Genomic DNA, 11,338 nt, shown 5'->3' on the forward strand with positions numbered 1-11,338 from the left:
GAGAGGAAAGGGAGAATTTTCTTGAGGAAGAAATGGGAAAACCTTAGGTGGGAAAGATGCCTAAGTTGCTGTTAGAAAGATTTTCTAAAATGGAATGGAGAAAATGGATTAAATGGAGCTTTTAATCCTCAGGTTAAGAGAGTCCGGTACCATTTTTACTTCCTGGGGAAGCAGGAAGGAAAGGAACATATCATCTTTACTCTCATCCTATATTCTCACCCTTGCAAATATTTGCTCCTGATTTTCTCTCAGTTGCTGGCCCACCATATACCTAGCCACTCCAGCTTGGCCCCAAGTCTAGGAATTGTCCTCTTCCTCAGCTTTCCCTCGTCATATCCAATCAACCACTATATCCTGTTGACATTATCTCCTAAGTCTGGAAGCCATCTCCACTGCTGCTGCTTTATTCCAGCTCCCTGGTTTATTTCCTAGGCTATTTTTATGTTTTCCCAACCAGTCTTGCAGTTTCTTGCCCCACTAGGCCATCTTTCACATTTCTTCTGGGTGGTCTTTGCAAGACACAACTGTGGCAGCTCTGTTGTTCTCTCTCTGAATAAAGTGCTAACCTCAACGGGCATCTGAGGCTCCTCATCTGGCCCAGGCCTCCTTTGCCATTCTCGGAGGACATTCCTTGCATGGTCTGTTCCATAGTGCAAGTTACTGTGACGACTCATCATCTCTGGACTCTACTTTGGCAGCTTTGCACATACTGTTTCTATGGCCTATTTGCCTTCCTTGCTCCTGCTTGCCTGGGAGGCTCCCATTTGTCACTTACGAATGTGCTCAGGCAACATCTCTTCAAAGCTGTCTCTGACCTCACATATTTTTGTATTATTTCTGTGTTTTGTAACTTCATCATTTCATGTATCATGTTAGGTTGTAATGGCTAGTTTACAAATCTTTCTCTATCCACTGAACTGTCAGCTCCATCAGGGCAGGAGCCAGTGAAATTTATTCATCTTTGTATCCTCAGTCTCTGGCATTTCGTAGGTAGTCAATAAATATTTGTTGAGCTCAACTAAAATCAAGTCAGACATTTCTCCATGCCCACCTGCAGGTCGTGACTTAGGTCCACAGTTACCAGCAGAAAGGAGGTATACATGAGTATACCTGAGCAGAAAGGTGAATACATAAATATGTCATGAAGCGTTTGGCGGAAGCAAGAATTCTGCACCTTCCTCCAAGGTGCAAAGTGTGTGGTCCACTCTGATACTTTTTCTTATGAGATCCTACAGAGAGGATCTCATAAGAAAAAGTAATATGTAGCAAAGAATTTTTTGGTTTTGTTACAAGGTAGGCATTTAAATGTCCCATCATAGTTTAACAAAGTGCTTTCAGATATACTGATGTCAGGGTCAACAGGAAGAGGAAAATCCATGCAGCTGTAGAAGCACAGCTATGTCAACTGGAATATCCATGAAATAAGAGAGACAGGAACTGAGCAGTGATGCTGGCCTGGCAGGAGAGCAGTTGAGCTGGAAACCGCAACATGGAAGCTTATGGCTTTCCTTGGGCTCTGGAATGATAAAGAATTAGAATGTGTTGCTTATGTTCAGTGTGCCAAAATGTAATTTGTGACTTCAGAAGGACACGGGATGAGGCCACATTAGATCCTCAAAACGACAGAAGGGAAAACAGAAAGATGGCTGGACTTGCCCAAGGTCACACACCTAGTCTCAGGTAAAACTGAAACTCCAGTGTCCTTGCTTTCCCCTCAGATTTCTCTTTATTGGTTGTAACTCTGCTCCATGACACCTCTTTACTTGTGTCTAGTAGGCTCTACTCCTGAGAAAGGAATAAGCTCACTTTAGATCAAGAAGCTTTTTGGCCCGCAGAATAAGACCTTACTGCATGTGGGCTTCCCTGGTGGCGCAGTGGTTGAGAATCTGCCTGCTAATGCAGGGGACACGGGTTCGAGCCCTGGTCTGGGAAGATCCCACATGCCACGGAGCAGCTGGGCCCGTGAGCCACAATTGCTGAGCCTGCGCGTCTGGAGCCTGTGCCCCGCGACGGGAGGGGCCGCGATAGAGAAAGGCCCGCGCACCGCGATGAAGGGCGGTCCCCGCACCGCGATGAAGAGTGGCCCCCGCTTGCCGCAACTGGAGAAAGCCCTCGCACGAACCGAAGACCCAACACAGCCAAAAATAAATAAATAAATAAATAAATAAATAAGAAAATCCTTTAAAAAAAAAAAAAAAAAAAAGACCTTACTGCATGTAAGTGAGGGTGAGAAATAAGTTGATTTTACATTTTGACCCCATCTTTCTTTCCACATAATGCAGAAGTCTAGTCTTGACCCCAGGTAGCTCTAGTTTCACTCTCTTGCAGCTGCTGTCTAGAGCAGGGCTAGGATCATTTTAGTTTTGTGGAATATTTTTGGTGTCCATTCCTCCAATCCATTTTCCACCTCTCATTGAAAAATCTCAACCCAAGTTGCAGTTAAGCCCCAGATTCCTGTTTCTAGTAACCTGCTCTGCCTAGGGTACCCCACTCCAGGGTTAGTTTCCACCCAGCGGAGCCTGCTGATTTAGGATTCTTTGAAGCCTAAAAGTTAGGGGGGAAATGAGTAGGCGTAGGCTCTGTGGCATGTGGGATGTTAGGGCTATGGAGGAAGAACCTGCCATCTGATTCAAAAGAAGTGCTGAGACTGTGACATTGGGGAAAAAGAAAGGCAAGCCCAACATTGTTCCCTGGCATGTCAGCTAACAGTTCTACAAAGGGTCCCCTTTTAGCTGAAAATGGTTAGTGATGGTTTCAGTCTGGCATCTCCACTCCTGTTTTCAGCATCCTAAATGGATTCCATTTTGGGAAAACAGTCCATCTGGAAATTTGAGCAGGTAACTGCTGCATCTCATTCATTTATTAATTGTTTACTGAGAGCCTACTCACACTAGGGATATGATGGTAAGCAGACAGCCCTATTTTCCTGAGCTTGCAGATCAGTGGGAATGCCTGGAAGTAGGTCAGGTGCTGTATTGCCCATGCCTTCATCCCTGGGGTACATTTGTCAGGATGAGCCCTTATGCACAAATATTCCTTAATGAGGATCAGCAGGATCTAAAATTTCCCAAAAAGGGGGCAGGGGTGCTACCTGGAAGGCTTGAAATGTCCTGGAAGCCAATTCAGTCAATGGGGGACTGGAGCTGGGATTTGGGGAACATCATAGGACAAACATTTATTGAGCATTTTTCAAGTACCAGAAATTCTTGGTAATTTACACGAATTAGCCTCATTTAATCCTCACAACCCTATGAAATTTGGTATCATTAAGGAATGCGCACAGAGGGGTAAAGTAAGGCCTAAGTTCACACACTGAGAATCTGAGCTCTTGTCTTTTGGCTGATTGTTGAACAAAGATCCGGAAGGGTGTTTGCGGTTCCTCTGAGGAAGCCAATTATCTGGCAGGTGAGAATGTGTATAAGAGTGTTCTATAAGCTTTGGGAAAACCTTTAGAAGACCTCCAAAGGACCGTGACCTGGAAAAGAGTTTTTAGGAAGATCAGTGTGGTCGAATTGCTGGGTGAATTAACCTGTAGTAAGAGCTCCCTGTGGCGTCCCCCAGTCTCACTTGCGGTCAGCCTCCTTATTCTGGGAAGAGGTATACTGATGGATTTGCCACTGTTTCTGAGCCGGGGAGGAAGCCCCCTGCCCTCCTAGGGAGGAGACCGCTGCGGTTGCTGGCGTGGCGCGGACTGGTGACGTCATGGCGGCCCAAAGCGCCCAGGAAGAGCTGCGCGGGCGGCCCAGGAGCGCGCAGACGACAGAGGGTGGAGAGGTGTGACCGGCGGCGCCGCGGGGAGCGTGTGGTGAGCGGAGTCGGCCGTACCCGGCTGCGGCTGGTTCCAGAAAGAACCCAGCCGGCCGCAGCGCCTCTTCCTTCCGGCCGAGCAGGGCCCTTTGGAGCGGAGGCCCGCGGACCGGGGCCGGCTCCCCTGAAGAGGGAGGGGCGAAGGCTGTTCCAGAGCCCTGGTCTGGGAGTCGGGAGGCCGGGGTTGCATTTGCATGTAATTGAGCCAGCGAACCCATAAGTTCCGTTTTCTGTGTTCCAGAAGCGACTACTGTTCCTCGCTTTGCCACTTCACAGAGTTGTACGGGTTGAATAAGTATATGTGCAAGTTATCTCTTTCCTTTCATTAAGTTTATATTCCTCTCTAATAGCAACAGGATAGGTGGTGTACGAAGACATCAATAATAATTTAACAGCAGGTACTACTTATTGAATGCTTATCAGTCAGTATTCTTCTAAATACGTTCCATGTGTTAACTCATTTATGCATCATCACCCTATGAAGTAGTTATTATCAGCTCCATTTAACATTTGTTAAAAATGGAGTACAGAAAGATAGAGTAACTTACCCAATATCACTTAGTTAATAAATGGTGGAACAGGGATTCAAACCCAGAGACCACTAGCCCCGAGCCCATGCTATATTTGTTTTCAAGTTTGGTAGAGGAAAACGGGATGTAATCAGAGTATTAAACACAGAGTGAAAGGAGCTATAGTAGAGACGTGTGAAATTTTTCCAGAATGTTGAGGAAGTGCCTTGGAAACGTGAAGAAAACTTTTCCTCAAGGAAGAAATGTGGTGGTTCATACTTGACCTGAATATTAAAATTGTTTAGAAGAGTAACTTAATCTAATTAGAAGTTTGAAGATAATTAATTGTTCAGTGTCAAGAGGTGCTAGTGGATTGGGATGGATTAGACTGGAAACCGGGTCACTGCCTTTTGATATGGTGGTCTTTCCTTTGTATTCAGAGGGGTTCTTAAAACCTTTCCTTTTAGGAGGGGTTCTTAACATCTTCCAACCGACACCCCCTGTCTTTTGTTGGAGTTTTTGCTTCACACGGAGGCAGTCTTATTTGCCTGAAATTCATAGGCCTCTGATTTTGCGAGACTAAGCACTGGGGTGTTGCCCTGCTATTGACTCAGCCTATTCTTTTTTTTTTTTTTTTTTTTTAGATAATAAATTATGTATATTAAAATTTGGTTAAAGTTCTGTGACTTTGCAGTCAGTTTTTAATTTGGCTCACAATTTTCCCATTTAGTTTCATGATAGTAGAATGTGAAGATGTGAATGCTGCAACTACGCACTAATTAATATTTAAATAAATTTACCCTTGACAGTGAGTAAAATATAACACCAGAGCAATGAGAAGACAATGTTTAAATTAAAAAAACAAACAACAATGACAACAACAAAATGGAGGTGGGGAAAACCACTGCCTGTATTGGCAATTCTCAAACTATTTTCCTTGGGAACATTTGTCCCTTGGTATGTTATGATGAAAAAACAAAGATATTCAGGTATCTAACAAATTTGGAAGATCAAGACTCAGCCTATTCTTAACAAGAGGGCATCTCACTGCTGGACACATAGTCGCTGCTCAGTTAGTACTTTTCACAGAAATGAATAACCAGCTTCAATCAAAGAGGGACTAGAAGGGCTTGATTTGAGGTTCTTGCTCTTTTCCATCTGTTTTTAGAGTCAAAGAATCACAAAATGTTGGTACTAGAGGAAGCTTTAGATATCATCTAGTTTTTCATTTCACAGATTTAAAAAAAAAGTCACAGTTGAAATTGAGTGACTTGCTTCAGGTCATTAAGCAAGTTAGGGGCAGAGCAGAGACTAGAACCCAGACCTCTTGACTGAGTCCACTGCTTGTCTCACTGCCTTCTACTGTAGCCCCATAGTCTTTGATTTCTGAAGTCAGTGACTTCTCCATTAGGTTTGGGCGGGGGAGGTGCCTTTGGGCTCCAGACTTATCTCTGATGGAGGAATTTCTACCCCAGGATGCTTGGTCCTTAAGAGCACCTGCCCTCTTTCTTTGTGCATTGTCACATCTCACTGACTTTTTGTCATTGGTGATACATGCCTACGAGAACAAGGAGATTCATTCAGACTTAAAATAGTCATTTGGTTAGGGATGGGCTATTCCTGGATTCCCTTGAATCCAGAGTATGAAGGAAGTAGGCTGACAATTTATGGGTGCTTTTTCTCCCTCTGCACCTCAAATTCCTGCTCTTCCTCATGAGAAGAGTCCCCAGGAGACAAATTATAGTCACTTGTATTTCTAACATCTTGTCTCTGGGTAAGTGAAATCTAACTAGAGAGCCCAGGATGGGGCTGCTCAGTAGGCAGACCTAAGGTGGGACCCAGCAGTGACCACTATACCTAGACCCTACAGACTGAAAACACAGAACCACCCAGAAATGGGACCATCTTACTCAAATCAGATTTAGAGTGGCTTATTGTGAAAGAAGGCTACGGAGTAATTGGTTATAGGATAGATCAGAGTGTGCAGTAATTTTTTTAAATATAAATTTATTTATTTATTTACTTTTGTCTGCGTTGGGTCTTCGTTGCTGCACGTGGGCCTCTAGTTGCAGTGACTTCTCTTGTTGCAGAGCACTGGCTCTAGGCATGTGGGCTTCAGTAGTTGTGGCATGGGGGCTCAGTAGTTGTGGCTCGTGGGCTCTAGAGCGCAGGCTCAGAAGTTGTGGCACACGGGCTTAGTTGTGGCATGTGGGATCTTCCTGGACCAGGGCTCGACTCCCTGTCCCCTGCATTGGCAGGCGGATTCTTAACCACTGCGCACCAGGGAAGTCTCAGTAATTACTTATCACGTGAACTTAAACTGCAGTCATCTGGTGGAACACCCTGAAACCACTTGCTGAACTGCTAAGTATGATGCTCTAATGGTGTAGCGGTCAGAAACTGATAGTAAATTATTGGAAGACCCATTGCAAAGGTGATTAAGTGTTTCCTCAGAGGGTATGCAATGGGCTTCTGGCCTCGTTTGGAACAAGAGCTTAAGTAATCACAACTGCAATTGTTACTGGCCATCAGAAGGCAGTGTGGAGCCTGGGTATCTGTTAAACTAAGTAAGAATAGTACTGGGTGAACTGGATTTTTAGGTAATGGGAACTTTTTGAATAGATATAATAGACTATTTATGTCCTGCAGAATTCAGTCTAGTCTAATATGTACACATAATACATGTACACATATGTGCCCATATGTGCACTGAGAGATCCTAGAAGAAAATTCATCAAAATACCAACTGTTTCTTTTGGGTGGTAGGATTTCAAGTAATTTCATTTTTGGACTAACTGACTATTTTACAGAATGAGCTTCTTTTCCCCCCCCCTTGTATGATTAAGAAAAGAAAACCTTTTTTATTTTGGACAATAAAAATAAAGGAAATAAAGGTGTAGTTAGAGTTTTGGTTTTATGTTTAGCTATTTAAACCACTTAGAGTTTATTTTTGTATATATATGTCCATACTGGAAGTTTATACAGCAGATGAAGATAGATTTACACAAAATAGTCAGTATATTAACAACCAGTGTGGTACAAGACTGCCCAATCAAATCAGTCTCTTGACTGTAAACCATTTAAAAAAATTTTTTATTGGATTATAGTTGATTTACAATGTTGTGTTAGTTTCAGGTGTACAGCAAAGTGATTCAATTATACATATACATGTATTCATTCTTTTTCAGATTCTTTTCTCATACAGGTTATCACAGAATATTGAGTAGAGTTCCCTGTGTTATACAGTTGGTCCTTGTTGGTTATCTATCTTATATATATATAGTAGTGTGTGTATGTAAATCCCAACATCCTGATTTATCCCTCCTCCCCATGTTACCCCTTCAGTAACCATAAGTTTGTTTTCGATATCTGTAAGTCTGTTTCTGTTTTTTAAATAAGTTCATTTGTATCATTTTAAAAAATTATATCCACATATGAGTGATATTATAAGATATTTGTCTTTCTCTGTCTGACTTCACTTAGTATGATCATCTCTAGGTCCATTCATGTTGCTGCAAATGGCATTATTTTGTCCTCTTTTATGGCTGAGTAATATTCCATTATATATATGTACCATATCTTCTTTATCCATTCCTCTGTTGATGGGCACTTAGGTTGCTTCTTGGCTATTGTAAATAGTGCTACAATGAACACTGGGGTGCATGTATCTTTTCAAATTATAGTTTTCTCCGGATATATGCTCAGGAGTGGGATTGCTGGATCATATAGTAGTTCTATTTTTAGTTTTTTAAGGAACCTCCATACTGTTCTCCATAGTGGTTTTACCAATTTACCAATTTACATTCCCACCAACAGTGTAGGACGGTTCCCTTTTCTCCACACCATCTCCAGCATTTATTGTTTGCAGACTTTTTGATGATGACCATTCTGACCTGTGTGACGTTATATCTCATTGTAGTTTTGATTTGCATTTCTCTGATAATTAGTGATGTTGAGCATCTTTTCATGTTCTTTTTGGCCATCTGTATTCCTTCCTTGGAGAAATGTCTATTTAGATCTTCTGCCCGTTTTTTGATTGGGTTGTTTGTTTCTTTTGACATAGAACTGCATGAGCTGTTTGTATATTTTGGAGATTCCAACTGTAAACCATTTGTGCAGATACCCCAGTGTGTACCAGTTGACTCTCAGCCCCAGTAGATCTGTATGTACCAACATGAAATGATCTCAAAGACACATTCCTTGGTGAAAAAAAATCAAATTGCATAGCAGCATCTGTACAACGATTTTATTTATGTAAAAAGAATCAAATGCTATATGTGTGTTAAAAATATGGAGAAAAAAGACTGAAGGAATATACTCCAAATTATCTCTGGGAAGGGGGTGGTTTCGTTTGGGTAGAGTGGGGTGGTGATGGTTATAAAAATTAACTGTCTTATCCTGTATACTTTCATATTATCTAAATATTTTAAGGTGAGGATATATCCATGTGTAACTTGTATAATTAGAGAACTAAAATAGAAGGAGGCCTCAGGGAATAAGAATGTGTTTGTGTCTCCAGACCATCCAGAGAAGAGGTTGCTCTGATGTGTGGTTCCTGAATATCCATTCTCTGATTCTGTGCACCTTTATTGAGGGCATCAGGTTCAAAGTTTGATGCCGTTAAGATTGTCTAAGTAGTCCACTCTTTCTCCAGTTCTGTGCTTCCTAAGGAGTGTCCTGATGACAACAGTTTGGTTCCCATACAGTTTTTCTATACTGGAGAGAATATGTTAACCAACTGGACATTAAGCATATAAAATTTTCATTGTAAACTAGTGAAGTGACTTTCTGTTTTCTACATCATTCTCCTTGTGAATTTGATTAGTACACATCAGATTTTGAAACATTTTTTGGCTTCAAGGGTGAGGGCCAGATCCTGGATCATGATGCTATAGTGAAGTTACTGTCCTATGGGGGCTTCTTCCTTAAGGACCACCTCTGTCTTATTTTTATGTAAAGAAGACAGTGATATCTTATTTTCTTTCATTAAGCAGAACTCTAGTTTTCAAACCTTGATCCTTCCCAGTTGTACCTAGGGGCTGAATGTTTTGGAGAGAAAGAGAGGTCCAAAGAGACACCTATCAAGGTGAGTGAATAGGGAAGGCTAGGTGAGATGGACCTAGCAAAAGTTACAGCCTGGATCACCTTTGAAATCTTGAAAGAGGAACTCTTCAATTATCACTGGTCTGCCAACGTACTGATTATAGGCAACCTAAGGAAATATAGTTACTTTTCACCCATTTTTGAGGACTAGAAACTGTAGGTGAGTGGTAATTTTCCCCAACACTTAACTTACCCAAGATTAATATACTTATCCCTTTCACATTCTCCTACTATTTATCACTCTGGATGATCCTAAATTACCTGGGTCAGTTTTTAGTATTTGAGCGTTTCAGAATCAATCACAATAGGGGAGTTTATATATTTACCAAAACCTGTCACTACTTAATCTCTTTCTCCCAGTCACCTATTCTAATGTTTTCCCCAGGTCATTGTGATCTTCTTTCTCTATTATTGAGAAGAGGATAAAAATCAGGACTTCACAATGCAGGTCCTCTCTTCTGCACGGAGGACATTTTCCTTTGTGAATTTTTTTTTTCAGGCAAGAAAACCAAGCCTGATGGCACAGTGTTAAATGACTTGAAGAGACATGGAGGGTCAGAGAGCCTGGTCATCAGGGGTTCACATTAGGAGAAGTTGAAGATGCATGCTGAATAAGGACTAGAAGGGGAAATCCTGCAGGAATGACTGGGAGGACACCATATGCACACAGACCTTTCACAGGAGAACAATGTTACTCTAAGGATAATCATCTTTGAGAAAGTACCTTGTAAGTATTCTGAATCTGAGAGACAGTTTCTTTTAAACTGGAACCTATTAGGTGCCCCTTCATCGTGTTACAAAAAGCATGAGTTCCAGGCAGATTTCACTGCAAGTGAAACATCAGAGACTTAAAAGACAGAAGAAACCTTCTAAGTGTAGTGAATGTGGAAAGATTTTTACTCAGAGATCATCTCTTACCCAGCATCAGAAGATTCACACGGGAGAGAAACCCTATGTATGTACTGAATGTGGAACTTGTTTCCGTAAACAGTCAAATCTTACTCAACATCTGAGGATTCATACGGGAGAGAAACCTTATAAATGTGATGAATGTGAGAAAGCCTTTCAAACAAAAGCAGTCCTTGTCCAGCATCTGAGAATTCATACTGGGGAGAAACCCTATAAATGCGATGAATGTGGCAAAGCCTTTTGTCAGAGTCCATCCCTTGTTAAACACCTGAGAATTCATACTGGAGAGAAGCCCTATAAATGCAGTGAGTGTGGCAAAGCCTTCAGCCAGAGCATATGCCTTACTCGTCATCAGAGAAGTCATTCTGGAGATAGACCTTATAAGTGTAATGACTGTGGGAAAGCCTTTAATCAGAGTGCGTGCCTCAGGCAGCATCAGAGAATCCACTCAGGAGAGAAGCCCTACACATGTACCAGATGTGGTAAAGCCTTCACTCAGAACTCTTCCCTTGTTGAACATGAGAGAACTCACACTGGAGAGAAACTTTTTAAGTGTAGTGAGTGTGAAAAAACCTTCCGCAAGCAAGCACACCTTAGTGAACATTACAGAATTCACACTGGAGAGAAAGCTTATGAATGTGCTAACTGTGGGAAATCCTTCAGGCACAGCTCAGCGCTTGCTCGACATCAGAGGCTTCATGCTGGGGATAAAACTCGGGATATAACTAGGGTGGAAAGACTTGTATCAATATGAAAACACTTCTTTTTTTTTTCTAAATTCTTAGGAGATTAGGACTCAGATCTTCGCCTGGGATGAATGTTTTGTATGTTGAGCACAAGGCAATGTGTCCTAAAAATTAGAAAATAGACTCAGAACTACATAGTCTTAAATTTGATGGCTTCTCTGCCACTTAATGGGTGTCTGACCTTACTGCTCTGAGCCTCAGTTTTTCCCATCATCCCCAAAGAGTACTGAGGATACTTACTAGAGTTGTCTTGAGAATAAAATG

At 41.9% G+C, this 11,338-nt stretch overlaps 1 protein-coding gene across 1 annotated transcript; it reads left to right on the forward strand.

Moving 5' to 3' along the window:
* The first annotated feature begins 10,182 nt into the window (after positions 1–10,182).
* Positions 10,183–11,338, forward strand: ZNF501 (zinc finger protein 501). The gene has a single exon (XM_057555745.1). The coding sequence runs from the start codon at positions 10,225–10,227 to the stop codon at positions 11,080–11,082; it is 858 nt and encodes a 285-aa protein (XP_057411728.1). The 5' UTR covers positions 10,183–10,224; the 3' UTR covers positions 11,083–11,338.

The sequence above is a fragment of the Balaenoptera acutorostrata genome, chromosome 10, assembly GCF_949987535.1.
Source record: "Balaenoptera acutorostrata chromosome 10, mBalAcu1.1, whole genome shotgun sequence".
Classification (NCBI taxonomy): domain Eukaryota; kingdom Metazoa; phylum Chordata; class Mammalia; order Artiodactyla; family Balaenopteridae; genus Balaenoptera; species Balaenoptera acutorostrata.

Coding starts and splice junctions, on each gene's coding strand:
- ZNF501 (XM_057555745.1), top strand. CDS start 10,225: ATGAGTTCCAGGCAGATTTCACTGCAAGTGAAACATCAGAGACTTAAA.